This window comes from Gopherus flavomarginatus, chromosome 6 (assembly GCF_025201925.1).
Source record: "Gopherus flavomarginatus isolate rGopFla2 chromosome 6, rGopFla2.mat.asm, whole genome shotgun sequence".
NCBI classification, from domain to species: domain Eukaryota; kingdom Metazoa; phylum Chordata; order Testudines; family Testudinidae; genus Gopherus; species Gopherus flavomarginatus.
In genome coordinates this window covers 62,542,259-62,565,698 of record NC_066622.1, presented here as the reverse complement: position 1 = coordinate 62,565,698, position 23,440 = coordinate 62,542,259, and the positions used below count along the sequence as shown (strand labels likewise).

The 23,440-nt window shown below is 46.7% G+C and overlaps 1 protein-coding gene across 1 annotated transcript in view; it reads left to right on the top strand.

Annotated features, from left to right (window-relative positions):
• The window catches only part of MST1 (macrophage stimulating 1), a 47,764-nt gene that overhangs the window by 4,115 nt on the left and 20,209 nt on the right, over window positions 1–23,440 (top strand). Inside the window, exons 2-3 of the mRNA XM_050960396.1 lie at window positions 15,381–15,493; window positions 16,401–16,515. Coding sequence (XP_050816353.1) covers window positions 15,381–15,493; window positions 16,401–16,515 — 228 coding nt within the window. The remainder of the gene's footprint in view (window positions 1–15,380; window positions 15,494–16,400; window positions 16,516–23,440) is intronic.

The following is a 23,440-nucleotide window of genomic DNA, read 5'->3' as shown; positions in this document are numbered from 1 at the left end:
ACCATGGAGCACTGCAGACTATTATCACACCATTGATCTATAACTGCTTTCATGCCTGGCCACCACCCTGTACGTTTAACTGTGTTTAAAGTGTCCTGTTCTCCTGTGTGACCTTGCTCATGCACAAATGGAATCAGGTCCCACTGTTCCTGGTGTGGGACTATCCAGATCCTTTGACAATCAGCATCCACTGCCCACCAGACGTCTCCAATCCTGTATTTTCCTGAGGGATCTTTCTCTGTCTTGACTAAGGACCGGATTGCTGTATCCCCATCTTGAAGGGTACTTAAGCCCAAAGTATCTTTTTTCACTGTTCAACCAAGGGAGGGAGCAACACAGTGATTTCTCTGGCTGTCCAGTCAGAGTCACTGTAAATAGTAACAGAAATGTCCCAGGATTTGTAAGCTAAGACAGCTCTAACAGCCTACACCTCAGCTGTTTGGGCAGAAGGGGGCGGGGGCGGTGAGCTGGTCCTTGGCGCCTCTCTCCATCATTTGCCCAGAGGGCTCCATACCCTGTTTTGGAATGACCTAAAGGTCAGAGTGCAAGCTCCTCCTGCTTAGCATCTACAAGCCTCATGCCTCCCTTGACTGGCTACTCAAAGTGTTTTACAAGAGGAAGGGAGCAGGTATGCTCTTCACCTTCTGTAATTAGCCCATACGGAGTCTGATAAAACTGCATGTTCTGTTTTAAACTTGACTCCTCCATTTACTAGGGTGAGGGTCCATTGAGCAATGCGAGTGATAGAGACCTGGCTGTCCTGTATTTTCCCTGATCTAATGAACTTGATTGGGAAATGTACAGAGTGTATACAGAGAAGAGAGGTTTACATTAATTAGGAACTGGGGAAACTTTTGGGATGGGGGAGCCTATACAGGAGATATGGGCTCCGGCTAAACCAAAGTGGAACCAGACTGCTGGCACCAAACATTAAAAAGGTTGTAGAGCAGTTTTTAAACTTGGAGATGCGGCAAAGCCGACTGCTGCAGAGAAGCATGTGGATCAGATGCAGACTTCTCTTAAGGGAGAGTCTAATGATAGAGAATCTCCAGGTTATAGTCAGGAGCAGAGGATGGAAGAGGATAATGTAAGGGCCAGATCAGATGATAAGCAGTTACATAAAAAAGAATCTGACACATCAGAAAAGGGCAGACAAATAAACAGGGACAAGTTTTTTAAGTGCTTGTACACAAATGCTAGAAGTCTAAATAATAAGATGGGTGAACTAGAGTGCCCTGTGATAAAGGAGGAGATTGATATAATAGGCATCACAGAAACCTGGTGGACTGAGAGCAATCAATGGGACACATTCTAGGGTACAAAATATATCGGAAGGACAGAACAGGTCATGTGGGGAGGTGGAATGGCACTATATGTGGAAGAAAATGTAGATTCAAATGAAGTAAAAATCTTAAGCGAATTCACATGTTTCATGGAATCTCTATGGATAGAAATGTTATAATTTTATTAAAGCATGACATTAGGGAATCTATTATCGACCACCTGACCAGGACAGTAATAGCGATGATGAAATGCTAAGAGAAAGTAGTGAGGCTATCAAAATTAAGAACCCAATAACAGAGGGCGATTTCAATTAGCCTCATATTGACTGGGAACATTTCACTTCAGGACGAAATGCTCAGATAAAATTTCTCGATACTTTAAATGACTGCTTCATGGAGCAGCTGGTACGGGACCCACAAGGGGAGAGGCAACTCTAGATTTAATCCTGCATGGACCGCAGGAGCTGGTCCAAGAGGTAACTATAGCAGGACCACTTGGAAATAGTGACCATAATACTGTAGCATTCAACATCCCTGTGGTGGGAAGAACATCTCAACCACCCAACACTATAGCATTTAATTTAATTTCAAAAGGGGGAAACTATGAAAAAAAAAAGAGATGATTAGTTAAATAGAAATTAAAAGGATAGTGACTAAAGTGAAATTCCTGCAAGCTGCTTGGGCACTTTCAAAAGATACCATAATAGAGGCCCAACTTCAATGTATACCCCAAATTGAGAAACACAGTAAAAGAACTAAAAAAGAGCCACCGTGGGTTAACAACCATGTAAAAGAAGCAGTGAGAGATAAAAAGACTTCCTTTAAAAAGTGGAAGTCAAATCCTAGTGAGGCAAATAGGAAGGAGCATAAACACTGCCAAATTAAGTGCAAAAGTGTAATAAGAACAGCCAAAGAGGCATTTAAGAACGGCAAGCCAAAAACTCCAAAGGTAATAACAAAATGGTTTTTAAGTATATCAGAAGCAGGAAGCCTGCTAAACAACCAATGGGGCCCCTTGATGATCGAGATACAAAAGGAGCGCTTAAAGATGATAAAGACATTGCGGAGAAACTAAATGGATTCTTTGATTTAGTCTTCATGGCTGAGGATGTTAGGGAGATTCCGAAACCTGAGCTGGTTTTTGTAGGTGACAAATCTGAGGAACTGTCACAGATTGAAGTGTCACTAGAGGAGATTTTGGAATTAATTGATAAACTCAACATTAACAACTCACTGGGACCAGATGGCATTCACCCAAGAGTTCTAGAAGAACTCAAATGTGAAGTTGCGGAACTATTAACTAAGATTTGTAACCTGTCCTTTAAATCGGCTTCGGTACCCAGTGACTGGAAGTTAGCTAATGTAACACTAATATTTAAAAAGGGCTCTAGAGGTGATCCCGGCAATTACAGACCATTAAGTCTAATGTCAGTACCGGGTAAAGTAGTCGAAACAATAGTTAAGAATAAAATTGTCAGAAACATAGAAAAACATAAACTGTTGAGCAATAGTCAACATGGTTTCTGTAAAGGGACATCGTGTCTTACGAATCTATTAGAGTTCTTTGAAGGGGTCAACAAACACGTGGAGAAGGGGGATCCAGTGGCATCGTATACTTAGATTTCCAGAAAGCCTTTAACAAGGTCCCTCACCAAAGGCTGTTACGTAAATTAAGCTGTCGTGGGATAAAAGGGAAGGTCCTTTCATGGACTGAGAACTGGTTAAAAGACAGGGAACAAAGGGTAGGAATTAATGATAAATTCTCAGAATGGAGAGGGGCAACTAGTGGTATTCCCCAAGGGTCAGTCCTAAGACCAATCCTATTCAATTTATTCATAAATGATCTGGAGAAAGGGGTAAATAGTGAGATGGCAAAGTTTGCAGATGATACTAAACTCTCAAGCTAGTTAAGACGGAAGCACACTGTGAAGAACTTCAAAAAGATCTCACAAAACTAAGTGATTGGGCAACAAAATGGCAAATGAAATTTAATGTGGATAAATGTAAAGTAGTGCACAGTGGAAAAAATAACCCCAACTATACATACATGGAGGTTAATTTCGCTGCAACGAGTCTGGAAAAAAGATCTTGGCTTCATCGTGGACAGATCTCTGAAGATGTCCAAGCAGTGTGCAGGGGTGGTCGAAAAAGCAAACAGAATGTTAGGAATCATTAAAAAGGCATAGAGAATAAGACAGAGAATATATTATTGCCTTTATATAAATCCATGGTATGCCTACATCTTGAATACAGTGTACAGATGTGGCCTACTCACCTCAAAAAAGATATACTGGCACTAGAAAAGGGCAACTAAAATGAATAAGGGTTTGGAGAGGGTCCCATATGAGGAAAGATTAACTCTTCAGCTTGGAAAAGAGGAGACTAAGGGGGATACCATAGAAATATATAAAATCATGAATGATGTGGAGAAAGTGGATAAGAAAAAGTTATTTACTTATTCCCATAATACAAGAATTGGGGAGGGGGTCTCCAAATGAAATTAATAGGCAGCAGGTTTTAAACAAATACAAGGAAGTTCTTCAAGCAGCTCACAGTCAACTTGTGGAACTCCTTACCTGAGGCGGTCGTGACGGCTAGGACTATAACAGCATTTAAAAGAGAACTGGATAAATTTATGGTGGTTAAGTCCATAAATGGCTATTAGCCAGGATGGGTAAAGAATGGTGTCCCTAGCCTCTGTTTGTCAGAGGATGGAGATAGATGGCATGAGAGCGCTCACTTGAACATTGCCTCTTAGGGCTGGTCTACAATACGGGGGAAAAATCGATCTTAGATACGCAACTTCAGCTACGTGAATAACGTAGCTGAAGTCTAAATATCTAAGATCGAATTACTCACTGTCCTCACAGCGCGGGATCGATGTCCGCAGCTCCCCCTGTTGATTCCACAACTCTGTTTGGGTTGGTGGAGTTATGGAATCGATATAAGCACGTTCGGGGATCGAGATATCACGTCTAGATGAGATGCGATATATCGATCCCCGAGCAATTGATTGCTACCAGCCGATACGGCGGGTAGTGAAGATGTACCCTTAGGTTCACTCCCTCTGGGGCACCTGGCATTGCCCACTGTCGGTAGACAGATACTGGGCTAATCTGACCCGGTACGGCCATTCTTATGGTTTTATGGTCTCATTACGGTGAACCTTTGACGGCCAATAATAAATTCCCAATGCATGGGGCTTCAGACCAATGCAAGACATTCTTTTTCACAAGTATGAACGTGTGTCTCTATTTGATCCAGGAGCCTGGAGGCATATGCATTGCCGTTGGTTGAGAGTCACTCTGACACTTATCTGAGGAGGCCAATTCAATCACAAATGGCAAGGCAAGGGCAGGATAAACCAGGGCAGAAGCACTAACGAAACTTTGCTTCAAGGTGACCAGGGCAATCTGTTTGTCTGTTCCCAGTATCCAAATCCTGATTTTCTTTAATAACTCGTACAGAGACTTGGCTTCGTCAGAGAACATGTCAATGATCTTTCTAGCAAAATTAAAAGTTCCCAAGAGAGGTCGTAAGGAGTAAGTGTCTGTTGGAGCAGATTCCTTTCCTATCATATCTACCCTTTTAACCCAGACACAGTATTTCACTTGTTGCTATACTAATCTAGGCTTCTAAAAGAGTTGACAGATGTGATTCTAGTGTCAATAGCCATTATATTTGCAAAGTCATGGCGATTCCAGAGAGGGCCTGGAAGATTGGAAAAAGGCTAATGTAGTGCTCATCTTTAAAAAAGGGAAGGAGATTCGGGGGAAAATATAGACCAGTCAGCCTCACCTCAATCCCTGGAAAATAATGGAGCAAGAACTCAAGGAATCAGTTCTGAAGCACTTAGAGGAAAGGAAAATGATCAAGAACAGGCAGCATGGACTCACCAAGGGCAAGTCATGGCTGACTAAGCTAATTGACTTCTATGATGAGATAACTGGATGAGGGGGGAGCAGTGGATGTGTTATTCTTTGACTTTAGCAAAGCTTTTGGTATGGTCTCCCATGGTATTCTTGCCAGCAACTTAAAGAAGTATGGGTTGGATTAATGGGCTATAGGTGGATAGGAGGCTAGCTGGATCATTGGGCTCAGTAGGTAGTAATCAGTGGTTCTATGTCTAGTTGGCAAACGGTTTCAAGCTGAGTGCCCCAAGGGTCAGTCCTGGGGCTTTCTCTGTTCAATAACTTCATTAATAATCTGGAGGATGGTGTGGACTGCACTCTCAGCAAGTTTGCAGATGACACTAAACTTGGAGGAGTGGTAGATATGCTGGAGGGTAGGATACAGAGAGACCTAGATAAAGTAGAGGTTTGGGCCAAAAGAAATCTGATGACTTTCAACAAGAATAAGTGCAGAATCCTGCTCTTAAGACGGAAGAATTTCATGCATTGCTACAGACTAGGGACTGAGTAGCTAGGCAGCAGTTCTGCAGAAAAGGACCTGGGGATTTTAGTGGATGAGACGCTGGATAGGGATCAACAGTGTGCCCTTGTTGCCAAGAAGGCTAACGGCATTTTGTTCACACAGTAGAACTGTTGCCAGCAGATCATTCCCATTTATTCGACATTACTGACGCCTCATCTAGAGTACTGTGTCCAGTTATGGGCCCCACACTACATGAAGGTTTTGGAAAAATTGGAAAGATTCCAGTGGAGAGTAACAAAAATGATTAGGGGCTGGAGCACATGACTTATGAGAAGAGACTGAGAAAACTGGGATTGTTTAGTCTGTAGAAGAGAAGAATGAGGGGGGAATTTCATAGCCTCTTTCAATTACCTTGAAATGTGGGGGTTTAAAGACGATGACTCTAGACTGTTGTCAATGGTAGCAGATGACAGACCAAGGAGTAATGTTTTCAAGTTGCAGTGGGGGAGGTTTAGGTTTGATTAAAAACTTTTTCATTAGGAGCGTGATGAAATACGGGAATGGGTTAGTTAGGGAGGTGGTGCAATCTCCTTCCTTAGAGGTTTTGATGATTAGGCTTGACAGAGCCCTGGTTGCGATGATTTAGTTGGAGATTGATCATGATTTGCAGGGGGTTGGACTAGATGACCTTGTGAGGTCCCCTCCAACCTGATATTCTATGATTCTGTTATCATTTTCGCTATTAACCTTAAAAGAGGTTTACTGTACTGTAGTCGAAACCTCTCTGATGATTTCCCTGGTCATTTCCGAAGTGTGTGGGGGCCATGTGTATTAAAAATGTCATCCACATATGAAATTACATGAGAGTGGTGGTCAGGGTGCAAATGGTTCCACGTTTTGGTGACATGAGCATGACAAATACTAGGGGAAGACTAGAAGCTGCTGGGAGTTCGGCTGAAGGTATTTCCCCACTCCAGCACTTTAAGTGCAGAAGCTGGGGGGATCGCAAGGAGTCTAACATTTAATACTGGCCTCTCCAGGCTTGTATTAAACTCCCAGTGTTATAGTTTCTCACTGATCTTGAATGGGTAGATGTTGCCACTGTCAAAGTGAAAAAAACCCTTTGGCCCTAGGAAGGCGCACATGGGCGATTCTCTGGGATACGCTCAAACCCCTTCACCCCCTCCCCCTCCTATGGGGAAGAGCTGAGAAAGCTCTTAATTAGCTTTTGCCATCAGCTAATCAAACAAAATATATCCAAACCTCTTAGAACACACAAAACGAACAATTCTGTTATTCAAAAATGTAAATTATATTTAAAAAAAAAAAAAACTACATCTAGAACTTAGCCTAGTGCTAGATTTAAAAAGAGCAATTATAATAATTAAGCATAATTGTTTTCGTTTGGTCCAGCTTAAGGGTTACAAGCAAAATAAAATATTTGGGACCTAGGACAGATTAGTCAACAAGCCACAAATAAATACAAGAGCTAAACCTAACCGCCTCTTCCTAGACATTTCCTGATCTACTTACATGTGTGGGGATTTAAATGTCAGTTCTAGTTATGATTTAATTATTTTGCATACCTGACTTATGGATTTTTACAGCATAGGCCTGGTCTACACTATGCGTTTAAACTGATTCTAGCAGCGTTAAACCGATTTAACGCTGTACCGTTCCACACTACGAGGCTCTTTATATAGATATAAAGGGCTGTTTAAATCAGTTTCTGTACTCCTCCCCGACAAGAGGAGTAGCGCTAAAATCGGTATTACCATATCGGGTTAGGGTTAGTGTGGCCGCAAATCGACGGTATTGGCCTCCGGGCGGTATCCCACAGTGCACCACAGTGACCGCTCTGGAAAGCAATCTCAGCTCAGATGCAGTGGCCAGGTAAACAGGAAAAGCCCCGTGAACGTTTGAATTTCATTTCCTGTTTGCCCAGGGTGGAGCTCTGATCAGCACGGGTGGCAATGCAGTCCCAAATCCAAAAAGAGCTCCAGCATAGATGGTACAGGAGATACTGGATCTGATCGCTGTATGGGGAAACAAATCTGTTCTATCAGAGCTCTGTTACAGAAGAAGAAATGCCAAAGCATTTGAAAAAAAAATCTATAGGCTACAAAGTGCTGTGTGACAAGCGTAACGGGAACCCAGAGACTCAAATGGACTCTCATGGAGGGAGGGAGGGAGTACTGAGGACTTCAGCTATCCCACAGTCCCCAGCAGTCTCCGAAAAGTATTTGCATTCTTGGCTGAGCTCCCAATGCCTGTAGGTTCAAACACATTGTCCGGTGTGGTTCAGGGAATAGCTCGTCAATGTACCCCCGCCTGCCACCACATGAAAGAAAAGGGAAAAAAATTCTTTCTTGACTTCTTTTAATGTCACCCTATGTCTACTGAATGCAGCTAGTAGATGCGATGCTGCAGCAGTAAAGAGCAGTATCCGCTCCTCTTCCCTCCCCAGTGGCAGATGGTACAACATGCTTGATAATTGCTGAATACCCCTGGCTGGCCTCAGGGGCGCCTGGGTAAAAATAGGAATGATTCCTGGTCATTCCCAGTAGAGGGACAGAATGGCTGGTAACCATCTTCATCACAGCCACTGGGGGCTGAGCTTCATCAGCCCCCTCCCTTTCCTGTGTAAATAAAAGATTCTGTCCTGCCTGGACTATCATAGCAGCAGCATGCTGGGCTCCTCTCCCCTGCACCGCTTAATGTCCTGCCTGGACTGTCATAGCACAGGGAGGCTCATTTTATCTCACTAACAAGTCACTGTTTCTTATTCCTGCATTCTTTATAACTTCATGATACAAATGGGGGGGACACTGCCACGGTAGCCCAGGAAGGTTGGGGGAGAAGGGAAGCAATGGGTGGGGTTGTTGCAGGGGCACCCCCCGTGAATGGCATGTAGCTCATCATTTCGGCGGGATCTGACACGGAGCAGCTGTAGTCTCTGATACACTGCTTCTCTAGTACATTTGCCCTATATTCTAGGCAGGACTGACTCTATTTTTAGAAACCATAAAGAAGGGATTGACTCAGGGAGTCATTCCCAGTTTTACTTTTGCACCCCCGGCCGATCTCAGCCAGGGGCACCCATGAGAGCAGCAGACAGCACAGAAGAACAGATAACCATCATCTCATTGCCAAATTACACTGGTAACCATCTCTGCTATCATGGAAAAGCAAATGAATGCTGCTGTGTAGCACTGGAGGATCGCCTCTGTCCGCGGCATCCAGTACACATACGGTGACTGTAAAAAAAAAAGCTGAACGGGCTCCATGGTTGCCGTGCTATGGCGTCTGCCAGGGCAATCCAGGGAAAAAGGGCGTGAAATGATTGTCTGCCGTTGCTTTCCCGGAGGAAGGAATGACTGACGACATTTACCCAGAACCACCCGCGACAATGATTTTTGCCCCACCAGCCACTGGGCTCTCAAGCCAGAGTTCTAAGGGGCGGGGGAGTCTGCGGAAACTATGGGATAGCTATGGAATAGCTACCCACAGTGCAACGCTCTGGAAATCAACGCTAGCCTTGGACCATGGACGCACACCGCCGAATTAATGTGCTTAGTGTGGCCGCATGCACTCAACTTTATACAATCTATTCTATAAAACCGGTTTATGTAAAATTGGAATTATCCCGTAGTATAGACTTACCCTCGGTCACCTATTCTGAAGGAGCACTGGTTGGCATTTTTATAATAGCAGGCCTTTTGCTCTTGTTTAGCATCCTGTAGGTTTTCTCCAGCAAGGGCTAGAGAGTCTCTGAGGATATTTTGCAGGTTGATTACAAAGTCTAAATTGTTATTTTCTGGAGAAGATGTAACCATCCTCCCATTTGGTGCTTCACCAAGTATAGTGATCCCGTAACTTCATGGCTTCAATCGAGTTCAAAGGGAGAAAACCCCGAAGTGGGATATGGTACAGCCCTGTAGGCAAAGATCAACTGCTGTCACGCTAGGTCTCAGTCTTTGGAGTGCTCGTTCACAAATTTACGTATCATGGCCTGAAATCCCATTAAACTTTTGCACTACGCCATTAGGTTAATGGCAGTAAGGGGGTGGCAACTGTTTCTCCTGAGGACCTTCCCAAAGACGTTTCATGGTTCCTGCCAGGACTTTAGTTTCCGAATCCGTAAGGATGTCAGAGGGCCAATCTGCCCTTTCAAAAATATCTGCCAATGCCTGGCTCACATTTTTAGTCTTGGTGTTGCTTAGAGCTACTGTTTCCGGCCATTGGGTGGCAAAATCCCTAAAGGTCAGTATATTCAGCTTTCCTCTGCGTATCTTCTGAGGGAAAGAACCCAGAAAATCCACAGCTACATGCTGAAAAGGAAGCTCACTTATGGGCAGTGGCTGGAGAGGGGCCTGGACCTGGTGGTGTTGCTTTCCCACCCTCTGGCGAACCTCAGAAGACCAGACATAGGAAGAAACAGCCTTGCCCATTCCCTCCTAGTGGCATGATTTCCCCAACTGGTCTTTGATCCTGTTCACCCTAGCATGACCACTGTGTGATCATAGTCTAAACTTAAGAGATGTGCCCTATACTTAGCTGGAACATCCAACTGTTTTTGAGGATGCCAGTCCTCGTGCACACCAGAAAGCTTTTCCTAGTATGAGTCCTCCTTCTAGAAAAAACCTGGACCTATTGGAATAGCTGAGAAGCACTGGCTAGCTCTGTGGTGCCGTTCAAGGTCCCTTTAGGCTTTCATCTGTTTTCTGCCCTGCCTGGAACATCTCCCTTTATGCTGGAAACATTAGTTCCCCACTGTGTTGTGGACTGTAAGCGATGAAGGGTGTCGCTGTCCATTATGAACTGCTGGTGCCCTAGGTTGTATTTCAGGCTCCGGTATCCTTTGGCGCTGGCTCCCCTGACTCTGGACAGGTTGCAAGCACGGGATCTGGTGCTGACTGCTCCTCCAGTTATAATTCTTGGGCTCATTCTGGCTGGAGCGTACGAACTGGATGTAGAATTGCTATCATACACTTTGGTTTGGAATTGCATTCCACCCCTCCCTCTGGCTCAGTCCCTTTAGGAGGTTCAGGAATGTGGTGGCCTGGTTAGCCTGGCTGCATGTGAGGATGCCCACCCTGTTTGTCGGATTTACATGGTTGGCTAAACCTTCCCAAAGAATAGGAATGGGATGATCATACACTGCAAAAGTCAATATTTCAGACCAGTCCTTCTACTGGACAGGCAACTTGGCTGTCGGTAGGTTAAAAGAATTTGCCTGAAGAGGTTGCACTGCCATTTTGGTGTCTTGGCTGATGAATTTGGCGTCCACCAGCGATTGGCAGATAGCTGACGCCTCTGCTCGTGTCCATCCACACAGTAATCTTCCTCCCAACCACATTCACAGTTTCCCTTCTATCTGGAAATATCTGTGAGGCATCTGGACCGGAAGGCTCTCAGTGGGACCCCTGATTGCTGAGTTGAGTTGGCTGATGCTCGTGGAGCAGTTGGCCTTCACATGCCCCAGCTCATTAATTTTGAAACATTGGCCAGCTGATTGTGGGCTTGGGCGAGGTGGGTTCTTACAGAGTAGGCTGGTGGGCAGGACCGGTGCTAGGGGTCTGAGCACCCTAGGCGCACGGCCATTTCGCTGCCTCACGCACTGGTCCCCCGGCTCCTCAGTCCTGCCTGCAGATGGTCGGCTGCTCCCACAGCTCTGGTGGAGCTGCCGCAGTCGTGCCTGCGGGAGGTCCACCACAACCGCATGAGCAGCCGACCCTCCTCAGGCACCACTGCGGCAGCTCCACTGGAGCCGCCTGCCGCCCCCTCCGGCAAAATGCCGCCCCCTAATAATGCTAGTGCCCTAGGTGATTGCCTAAGCCGCCTAAATGCAAGCGCCGGCTCTGCTGGTGGGATGAGATGGAATCTGAAGTTTCCCTACCTGTGTGGAGGGCCTGGACGAGTGGGGGTCTTAAGGTGATCCCAATGGTGAGGTGTTGTCTCAGGTTGCCCCTTCTGGTAGCCAACTGCTACTAATTTACTTTTTCTCCACCACCTCCACCCATTTGGCTGCAATCTCCCCCACCTTGACTCATACATCACAGCCTCTGAGCAGACCAGGTCACTCAGCAGTTGCAAGCTGTCACCTTTCCACAGGCCCATGGACTCAGCAGGCTGGGTCGAGCAGCACTTCCAAGCTACCATCCTCCAATGCCACAGGTTCAGCGCATCCATATCCCCACTTTCATGTTCGAGTAGTAACACAGTTGATGAGCAATGCCTACAGGAATTTTGGACGCAGCAAGGATCTTTAGCTTAGGTAAGCGGAGCGTTGCTACAGAGCAAATGGGAAGCCAAAACACAAAAAGAGAGATTAGACGGAGGGACGGAAGCAACCATCTTGACCATAAAGTTATTTATTGCCAGGTATACAAGGAGAAGCCATTGGAACATTAAATCTATCTTAAAATTGATTACAAAAAGTCAGCTTTAGAAAAACTATACGTGATCACACAAGTCAGATTAAGAAAGCTATAGCTACAATAGGCTAAAACCAGAGAGAGAAAGAGAGAGAGAGACACACACACATTTGCGTTCTCACCACTCTGTGAAACTTGAACTTTTTGGAGTTCCCAGGTTGTGGTGGAAGGTGAAGGTTCGCAGGGCTTGAGACAGGCAGAGAGAGCCCCTGTAGGATCAGTCAGAAGATTAAGTTCCAATGGAACTGATGCAGATTTTGGCTAGCAGCATCGAAACACTTACCTGAGCATGGACAGGGCTTTTTTTGTAGTGAAACAGCAATGGTTTAAGAACGAACACCAGATTTGTTTATGGGTAAACTGATGGCTGGAGGGAATTCAGCAAAGTTGTTTTGGTCAGGCTAGACAAAAGGAACATTTCTGGATACAGGTGGTGTTCCTTGGTCTTATAACTACTGAACTGGATGTATACAGACATGTGTTCATTAACATCGTGAGCAGAGATCCCCATCATGCAGTGCTTCCCTGATTATCTGGTTCCAGAGTTCCATGTGGCTTTTGTCTCGGGAATCTCTGTTCTCCATTCTGAATGCTTATTGAGATGCTTGTGTGTGCCATCGCAGATGCAAACGAGGTTAGGAGTTTCCTCAATCTTGTCACCATTGTCCGGAGGAGGTTAGGTATCTTTCCCATTGCATTTTCAGTCATTACTGTATGTCTTTTGATTGGTTTTGTTTCAAGCAGAGGCTGGGGTGAGGTCCACCATGAATCAGACTGGCAAGAGAGTGGGACCTGATTCCTCAAAAAGAATACAGAGCACTTATATCACCTCCCCAAAGGCCCCTCATCTGTCCTCTGTCACACTGGGGAAAACACCTGGGCCTTTTTCTTTGGCCCTTTTTTTTCCCACTGGCCAAAGACAGCTGGCTCCCGATTTATGGTGGAAGAGTGTCAGACACATAGAAAAACATAAACTGTTGAACCATAGTCAACATGGTTTCTGTAACAGGAAATCGTGGCCTACTAATCTGCTAGAGTTCTTTGAAGGGGTCAACAAACATGTGGACAAGGGGGAATCCCATTGACATAGTGTACTTAGATTTCCAGAATTCCATTAATGGTAAATTCTCAGAATAGAGAGGAATAACTAGTGGTGTTCCCAAGGGTCAGTCCTGGGACCAATCCTATTCAATTTATTCATAAATTAACTGGAGAAAAGGGTAAAAAGTGAGGTGGCAAAGTTTGTAGATGATACTAAAAAGCTCAAGATAGTTAAAACTGAAGCAGACTGTGAAGAACTTAAAAAAATCTCACAAAACTAAGTGATTGGGCAACAAAGACTTGATCATTTCCTGTTAGGCTCAATCCTTCTGGGGCACCTGGCATTGGCCACTGTCGGTAGACAGATACTGGGCTGGATGGCCCTTTGGTCTGACCCGGTACGTCCATTCTTATATTCTTATGTTCTTAAGATTGAAGTTTCCAGAAACAGATTACAGTTTTGTGGGGCCCTGGGCCAGAGAAAGTGGGGGGGAGGGGGCTCTAAGCTCGCCAGTCATGCAGCAGCCTATTAAGTGCTGCACAAGCACTCAGTGCTTTTGAGGGGAGAGTCCCACCCGTGGCCCCAACCCATCCCAGCCCCGGACCTGCTGAGGCGGGGGGGAGGCGAGATGTCCTTCCCCTACCTAGCCAGACCCACGGTACCTCTTCATTACCAGCAGTATCGGCGGGTTGCAATCGATTTCTCGGGGATCGATATATCACGTCTCATCTAGACCGATATATTGATCCCCAAAAGCGCTCCTGTCAACTCCGGAACTTCACCAACGTGAACGGCGATAGCGGAGTCGACAGGTGGAGCTGCGGATGTCAATCATGCGCCATGAGGATGGTAGTAACACGATCTAAGATACTCCGACTTCAGCTATGCTATTCGCGTAGCTGAAGTTGCATATCGTAGATCGATCCCCACCGTAGTGTAGACCAGCCCTCAATAAAGGGAGAGGCGCCTATCCTGTGTTCCCCCTGTAGCTGCCACAGTGGGGAGAGACGCCTCTTCCCCGTCAAATGCTGATGCCAGGAGCTTAATCTGGGGAGAGTCCTCGCTCATCTCTGAAGTCCCGGGGAAACCCTCACCTCCTTGCTCGAAGCAGGACCAATGTGCAGCTAAGTCATCCAACTAGGGCTTTGTCGAACCTGACCTTAAAAACCTCTAAGGAAGGAGATTCCACCACTTCCCTAGGTAACCCATTCCAGTGCTTCACCACTCTCTGAGTGAAAAAGTTTTTTCCTAATATGCATCCTAAACCTCCTCCACTGCAACTTGAGCCCATTACTCCTTGTTCTGCCATCTGGTACCACTGAGAACAGTCTAGATCTATCCTCTTTGGAACCCCCTTTCAGGTAGTTGACAGTGGCTATCAGATCCCCCCTCATTCTTTTCTTCTGCAGATTAAACAATCCCAGTCCCCTCAGCCTTGCCTCATAAATCTTGTGCTCCAGTCTCCTAATCATTTTTGAAAGCAGCAAAGAATCCTGTGGCACCTTATAGACTAACAGATGTTTTGGAGCATGAGCTTTTGTGGGTGAATACCCACTTCGTCAGATGTATTCACCCACGAAAGGTCATGCTCCAAAACATCTGTTAGTCTATAAGGTGCCACAGGATTCTTTGCTGCTTTTACAGATCCAGACTAACACGGCTATCCCTCTGATACTAATCATTTTTGTTACTCTCCGCTGGAATCTTTACAAGTTTTCCAAAGCCTTCGTGTAGCATGGGGCTGACAACTGGACATAGTATGCCAGATAAGGCCTTACCAAAGCCAAATAGAGAGGAATGATCACATGCTGCACAGGTTCCAATCGACCCTTGCTTCCACATCACAAAATTCATTCCGCATATGCGTGGGAAATAGCGGAAACACTGGGCCCGTCCCCACCCTTTCCGCCTGTAGTTCCTTCCCCTATGGACACATCCTGTTCGACCCACAATCTGCCCCATTCCAGCCTACACCACAGCCTCAGGAGTTGGGAGATGGAGCCAGCGTGTGGGAGGAGCCGGGATCCGGTTCCGGTGAAGGGAGGAGCTGGCGTGGTAGAAGAGCTGAGGGCTGGAGCTTGGATGGGGGAGGACTCTCCCAGCTTTGCTAAGCTCTAGCCAGGCACGAGTGGTGACTTCTGCTATGGGGATGGAAGGTGCTGAGGATGAGGTGGGGTCTGCCAGGGGGTTGGGGGCTTTGGGGCCTATCCCAGTGTGGATGTGACTCTTCTGTTTGATCTTCAGGGCCTTTCACTTCAACCACCAGCGCCATAGCTGCCAGCTACTGCCATGGACCCAGCACTTGGCAGACATCCACATTAAGAGGAATGTCCACTATGACCTCTACCAGAAGAAAGGCAGGTGGCGACAGGGGTGAGGATGAGGGGTGGGGGAAGGATGACAAGCAGGAGTGAGGTGGAGGAGCGCAGGGATTAGGGCGTGGGATGAGAGCTAGAGGGGCAGGGGTGTAGGGCGGGGACTGAGAATGGGGCAGGGGCAGAGGTGGGGGGGTGAGGGCAAGGGGGAGTGCAGGGTGGCCCAGGGGTAGGGCGGTGGGGGTGTGGGACAAGGACAAGGGCTGAAGGGCAGGGGCAGCAGAGAGCAGGGGCACATTCAGCACCCCTTTCGCCCAGTTTGAGCTTGGGCTGATCAAACCTAACTGCAAGATCCCGCTGCTTCGTCTGCCCAGCTAGGTGCTTCCTACCATGAGCCAAGCCTTGGTGGTTTTGCAGTGAGCGAAGAGGTGAGAGGGCAGAGTGAGGGCAGCAGCATTTCCAGACCAGGCACTCAGCCGCTCTGGAGACATCTACGGCTGTGTTATATGAAAACACATCCAGTCGTTCTCACAGCTGCCAGGCTGCTGGGCTCCAGCAGTACAGACATTGACTCCTGCCACCCAGCCTACCCCGTGCCAGCCTCTCCGAGGACAGTGACCTCCTGGAGCCCCAATATGGCCAGCTATGCACCCCACAGGCACCACTCTCCTACCAGTCTCAAACCACCAGTGCTCCAGTGCCTGACTCTGTGATTAGAGCGCCCTGGTCTGGGCTCCCGACTGCAGGGAAGTTGCCCAGTTTTTACCCCAGCGCTCTAGTGCCCCAGCACGCTCACTACGGGAATGATGGCTACCTGTTCTGCACTGCTGGTTGGAGCTAGTACGGAGATACAGGAGCCACTCGTGCTGAGCTCTGGTTGCTCTCCCAGCAAACATTCTCCACAAGGCACCCATCCCTGGGCTCATGAGGACACCCTTCTAACCGACAGATTATATGCAGAATTGCATTAGGGGAGATGGGAGGAGCTACCGGGGCATGCGGTCCACGACGGAGGAGGGGAAGAACTGTCAACAGTGGAGGCTGAAGTTTCCCCATGATCACAGGTGCTGTGAGGGTAATGCCGATGCCATGCTGGGAATGTGTTGGCGCACTCCCATGATGGGGCAGTGCCACCTACCGGCCCAGTGATATGGCCAATGAGTATCAAAGTCCAGGGGAGGCTATCTCCCCTAACCAAGTCTGTGGCATCGCCCACGCTTCCACCTCTTCCCTGAAGCTAATGGAGACACAGCTCCAATCAGGGGCCTGGAGCTTGGGGTTCGGGCTGGTGACCGGGGCTGGAGTAGCCAAGGGCAGCTCGGGCTGGCCAGCAACCCAAGGTGACTGGGGCCGGCCTAGCAGGTCGAGCCAGTCAGTGTGGCAGGCTGGGACAGAGGGCCTCTGGTGGAAGGGGCTAGATTCTCCGTAGCCCTGCCCTCAGCACGCTGCTCGTCTCATTGGGCTGGTATTGCAGGAGTTGATAGCTCTGGGAGTCCAGAGTAAATTGCGCCTCTGTCACTTTGCTTCAGTGGGTCACAACTGAGAAGGTCAAATTCAGCACAGACTGTGCAGAAATAGGGCAGACTCACTCCATATTGGTGGTTGTTTTGTCATTAGATATACGAAGCCAGTAATCAAAATAACTTCAGTCTCTCCACATTGGTTAACCGTAAGTGAAAGATACAGTCTTCTTAGGCATCACAGCACTTAGAGTCCAGTGCCTGGGTGGTGACCTATGAGGAGTGAAAAAAAATTTCATCGAACAAAGGGGCCTTTTAATTCAAAGCGATCAGTCACACAGATAGATCTATGTATAACCCAAATTTTACCCAGTAACCATGCTAGGGTCAATTCTGTAGTAACTAAATATCTAAATAGCTAAGGGTTTGATTATAAAAGAAAAGATGAGGATTAATTACTGTTAACAGATCATCTATATATAACTGATCACAAAGTCCTTATATCAGATCTGTAGCAGTGATAGAACAGACCCCTGGCTTATAAAGTCTCTCTGGTAACTTCCAAAAGATTGGAAAGTCTTCAGTCCATAATTCAAAATATTCCTTTGAATTGTAAAGCCACAGTCCAGAGAATCAGGGCAGGAAATGGATGGCCAAATAGAGATAGCGGAGGGATCTTTTATAACCTCTGGCATTTGCCTGGAAATCTACTGTCCCGAAGAGAGCTCACAGCCCAGGTGCACGGAAAGTTCCTGACCCAAGGTGGAGTCCTGGATTACATGAGCATATCCCATGTCCTTATATGCTGGATCACCCACAGCCCATGTTCTGGTTGAAGCCTCCTTCTTCAGGAAGCGCTATCAGGGCGGAAGGAGTTTCTTCTATAGCCCGTTGTGAGAGCTAAGTGTTATTCATGCGACATCAACATAAAGTGTTCTTGATGGGACATCAACACATCAGTTTAAATTTTATCTGGTGGCTGTTATTAAGAGAACACACATATATAAATAGACAATATTAATAACTTCAAATACACAAATGCATATGTACGGGCATACTTAGCTAATCATGTTTTCCACTGACAAGTTTCGTGACATACATTGTACAAAATTTGTTGTAATTGTCTTAACAGTGGCAATATTAATGCTGTAAATGGTCATACTTAATCGCACAGCATTATTGCCGCTCTCAGAACTGGGACTATCTGCCATTAGTCCTACACAAAGAGCACTAGGACCTCGCAAATGTGCTGGAGACCTCCCAAATGGATGGAAGGTTCAGAGCTGCTCAGACCAGACTTTCTGGAGCAGAGCTTTTAGAAAAAACGGTTCCGTATGAAGAGCGATTAATATCTGGAACTTTACAGCTTGGAAAAGAGAGGGCGAAGGGGAGAGAGGACAGAGGTCTATAAGATCATGACTGATGTTGAGAAAGTAGATAAGGAAGTGTTGTTTACTACTTCTCATAACAGAAGAACTTGTAGAAGAGGTCACCAAATGACATTAATGGGCAGCAGGCTTAAATCAACAAAAGAGTATTTATTCACACAACACGCAGTCAACAGAGGCCAACACCATAACAGCCCGTAACCAACAGTCTACCCACTAGGCTGCCCATCACTGAAAGCTCTATCAGAAATGGAGAATGTGGGCATCACCCTAATCCCCACGGAAGGGAGTTAAAACAAGATAACCAAAAAAGAAAGAGATTGTCATGGATTTTGGGAGGGACAAGGCCCTGCACCCCTGGCTTCCTGCAATTCACCATGACTCTCAGTTAGAGAGTACAACAGAAGGTTTATTAGATGACAAGAATACAGTCCAATCCAGAGTTGTAGGCATAAACAGGACCTCACTGTTAGGTCCCTCATGGGGGGAGGATTGGGAGTTTAGACCTCAACCTTGGTGTTTCATCCGATTCCCCAGCCAACTGAAGTCTGAAGACCCCACCTCCAGCTTTGTCATTCACTCTCCTCCCACTCGGCTAGCCTTTGTCCAGTTTCCGGGCAAAGGGATCACCTGGCCCAACTCCCGCTTCGGTTACAGGTTCAGGTATCTCCCCTCAAGTGAAGTCATCTCCCCATCCCATCTCGAATGCAGACAATCCCAGTAAAACTAAACAACATTACCAGGTTAAGTATCAGAGGGGTAGCCGTGTTAGTCTGGATCTGTAAAAGCAGCAAAGAATCCTGTGGCACCTTATAGACTAACAGACGTTTTGGAGCATGAGCTTTCGTGGGTGAATACATGCGTCTGAGGAAGTGGGTATTCACCCACGAAAGCTCATGCTCCAAAACGTCTGTTGGTCTATAAGGTGCCACAGGATTCTTTGCTGCTATTACCAGGTTAGTCCGCCCCTCTCCCTACTGCGTCACAGAGACAAAGGGAGAAAAAGCACTGTGCCAAGCCCTTGAATGGAGATGGAACAGCTGCTGAAATGGATGGCTGAGACAAGCATCCATCATCAAGAGCAACTCCTGCAGCAGGTGGCCAAACAGCAATAGCAGGAAATTCATTAATTAGCAGCTCAGCAGCAGCAGCAACAACAGTTGGTCCAACAGGTGGCCTGCATTTTGCAACCCCGTGCCCACCAGAGCTGCCTAACCCTGCCTCTATCCGGCTTTCCAAAATTGCTCCGGACAATGATCCTGAGGCTTTCTTAGAGACTTTTGAATGAGTGACCCTGGTAGCGCGGTGGCTCCAAGAGCAATGGGCTGCAGTGCTGGCCCTGTACTTAAGCAGAGTAGCACAGACTTCTCGTCACCGAGAAGCTGTGTAACTGATGCTGGAGCTGGCTCAAATCAGAAGCAAAGATGTGGGTGTAGGTCGCTGAACGTGTACTACTAGAACAGTTTGTCCAGATCCTGCCCCCTGTGGGAAGAAAGAGGTGTTTCAGCATCACCCTAACACCATGATCGAGGCCATTAAGCTCATGGAGTACTACCTCAGTGCCAAGTCTCCCAGGATTACAATATCTTCGTGGCTGGCTGGAACCAAGAGTCCTGTGCCCCTGAAGGATTAAACCATCCAGTGACTCCCTGGATTATGTGGAAAATCGACGTCTATCCCCCCACCAGAACTCCGGCGGGCTAGAGGATCCAGAGGCACAAGGGCCCCCATTCCAGAGGCCCAGTGCTAACTACCTGCCCTGCGGTTCAGGAGACCTTTGATTGTCCCAGAAGTCAGGAAAGCACGTTGTGACCCAACCGCCCGGGTCCCCAGGCATGAAACCCAAGAACAATACCGGTGTTTCTGATCTTCCTGATTTTTTCCTAAGGTTGTTCTGCACCATAGCCATCAGAGCCTGGAGTCTCTTCTTAAAGTGGCGCACACACATGCCCTTACTGGCAGTTCTATTTCTTCAGTTTTGCTTTCCCAGGAGTCATGGATCAAATTCAAGGGTCCCCTGCTCTGTCTACCACATAATTTTGAATTTGAAAATGCACAGTGGGGCCGTTGTCATGGAATTATGTACCACCATTAATCACCTCCTAACACTTGCATCTTTAAAAACACAGAACTGTTCAGAAATCTGCAAGCAGGGACATTTTTTTTCTGGACTGGGATATTACCATTACTGTCACTATTGAAATGCCACTAGTGAGTCTCATGGCTCAGAGATAAGAGCCATGGAACTGTGCCATTGCCTGTTCTCTGGGCCTCGTGCTGCTGCGAACTGTGCAGTTCACTGATAGGACTATCTAAACCAGCTTGGTATTTTTTGTGTCAGCATTTTTTGCCACTTTGCCAGCTCTTTGCTCACCACTCTTACAGGCTTTTACGGTAATTACACCCAACTTAGTCAATCCTGGTATTAAGAGCAATAGTTCAGTACATGTATCATTTCTTCTATGTGATGAGCCAATTCCTTTTCCAGAAGTCTTATGACTCAGACAGGATTGTCATGGTAGCTAGGCACAGATCTATGTCTCAGTTACGGCCAGCATTGTCCCTGCCAATTCAGTCACCAACACGGAGACAGACTACATCTTTTTTGAGCCTGAGCAAAGGAACGTAGAATGCTGTTCCTTCACTTCCTTTTTGGCCACCTTTGGAGGCAATGACATGCACTGGTGATAGTAGCCCCACTTCTCACAAACACTCCTTCGCTTTGTATTTCATTAGACAATTCCGCCGCTATCCCAGAGGGTGTAATTTTTCAATTAAAATACATTTTTGTATTGAAGACAAAATTGATATGATGATAATGTGTCATGTGGCTTCTGCTTTCTTTTTTCCAACTAACCTACCCAGCCATGTCCCTGCTGAATCACAAGAGTCAGCTGTATAGCTGATGGTCCTTAATAGTTTTTTAGCCTGTATAAGCTTTATACAGAATAAAACAGATTTATTGAGCTGGATGTCTGGGTGCTGCTGTCAGGTAACCCGCAAGGCTGTTTTCACTTAAGCATGCAGCTTTCGGCGTATAGCCCGGACCCTGGGTTTGTGTTGCAGCAGTCTAGCATGTCTGGTTCAACAAGGCAGGGGTCTGGAAGTCCCAAGCTGGTAGGAAAAATAGGCTCCAATGTAATTTCAGTAAATCATGAGACAGTCCCAAGGGGACTGCTGTGACCAAACCCGTCACACCCAGCTTCTGGCAAAAAGAGGCTAGGGATTTTGAAGCATTTAGAGATGACGATGATCAAGAACAGTCAACATAGATTCCCCAAGGGCAAGTCATGCCTGACCAACCTAATTGCCTTCTCTGATGACAGAATTGGCTCTGCGGATATGGGGAAACCAGTGGATGCAATATATGTTGACTATGGCAAAGTTTTTGACATGGTCTAGCAGTAAGTTCAAGAGGTATGGATTGGCTGAATGGACTATAAATTGGCTAGAGAGCTGGCTAAGTCGTCCGGCTCAATGGGTACTGATCAACGGTTCGATGTTTATTTGGCAGCTGGTATCAAGCTGAGTAGCCCAGGGGTCAGTCCTGGAGCCATTTTCTTCAACAGATTTATTAATGATCTGGATGACACTAAACTGCAGGGAGAGGTAGATACCTGGAGGGTAGTGACAGGGTCCAGAGTGATCTAGATAAATTGAAGGATTGGTCCAAAGGAAATTTGGTGGGGTCCAACATGGACAAGTGTAGAGTCTTACAATTAGGATGGAAGAATCTCATGCACTGCTGCAGGCTGGCTAAGCAGCAGTTCTGTAGAAAAGGACCTAGGGATTACAGTGGATGAGAAACTGAATATGAGTCAGCACTGTGCTCTTTTTGCCAAGAAAGCTGCATTAGTAGGCGTATTGGCAGTAGATCGCGGGAAGTGATTAGTCCCCTCTATTTGGCACTAGCAAGGCCACATCTGGAGTACTGGGCATTGCCAGGAGATCGAAGGACGTGATCATTCCCCTCTATTCGACATTGGTGAAACCTCATCTGGAGTATTGCATCGAGTTTTGGGTTGGCCATTACAAGAAGTATGTGGACCAATGAAGGGAGGAGGGCAATGAAAATGATAAGGGGGTTGGGACACAAAGTTCGACAAAAGGCTGTGGGAACTGGGCTTTTTTAGTCTTTAGAAGTGAAAAGTTAGTGGGATTTGATCGCAAACTTAAATTACTTGAGGAGAGGTTCCAAAGATGATTGAGTGCAGATGACAGAACAAGTAGCAATGGTCTCAAGCTGCAGTGGGGAAGGGGGAGTAAAGGGACGACGACTTCTTATAGAATCATCGAATATTAGGGTTGAAAGGAACCTCAAGAAGTTTTCTACTGTATAGCCCTGGTCAAAGCAGCCCCTATTCCCAAATAAATCATCCCAGCATGACCTTAAAAACCTCTAAGAAAGGCGATAGCACGGCCTCCTTAGGAACCCTTTCCACTGCTTAACCCCCTCCCATTCTTGTCTTTTGCAAACTGAACAATCCCAGTTCCCCCAGCCTCTCATAAGCCATGTGCTAATCATTTTTGTTACTCTCTGCTGGATGCTTTCCAATTTTTCCACATCCTAGTGTGGGGCCCAAAAACTGGACACATTACTCCAGATGAGGTCTCAGCAATGTCAAATAGAGGGGAATGATCATGTCCTTCGATCTCCTGGCAACGCCCCTACTTATGCAGCCGAAAAGGCCGTTGGCCTTCTTGGCAACAAGAGCACACTGTCGACTTATATCCAGCTCTCCTCCAATGTAACCCCTTGGTCTTTTTCTGCAGAACAGCTGCTTAGTTATTCGTTCCCTAGTATGTTGGAGTTCATGGGATTCTTCCATCCTAAATACAGGATTCTGCACTTGTCCTTGTTGAACTTCATAAGGTTTCTTTTGCCCCAATCCTCTAACTTGTCTAAGTCCCACTGCATCTTATCCCTACCCTCCATGCCATAAAGTTTAGTGACCACCTTTCTATCATCCTGGGAATTAGCGCTTTTGACACAGGGCACTCGCTGCAGGCTGATGTCCTGCCTTGCTGCTGCCCCGCCTCCCGTGTCCATCCCAGCTTCAATTCCCCTTATGCCAGGTTTCATCTTTGGGGAATCCCTCAACCCCCTATTCCCCACCTCGCCTGAGTCTTTGGTTACTGCC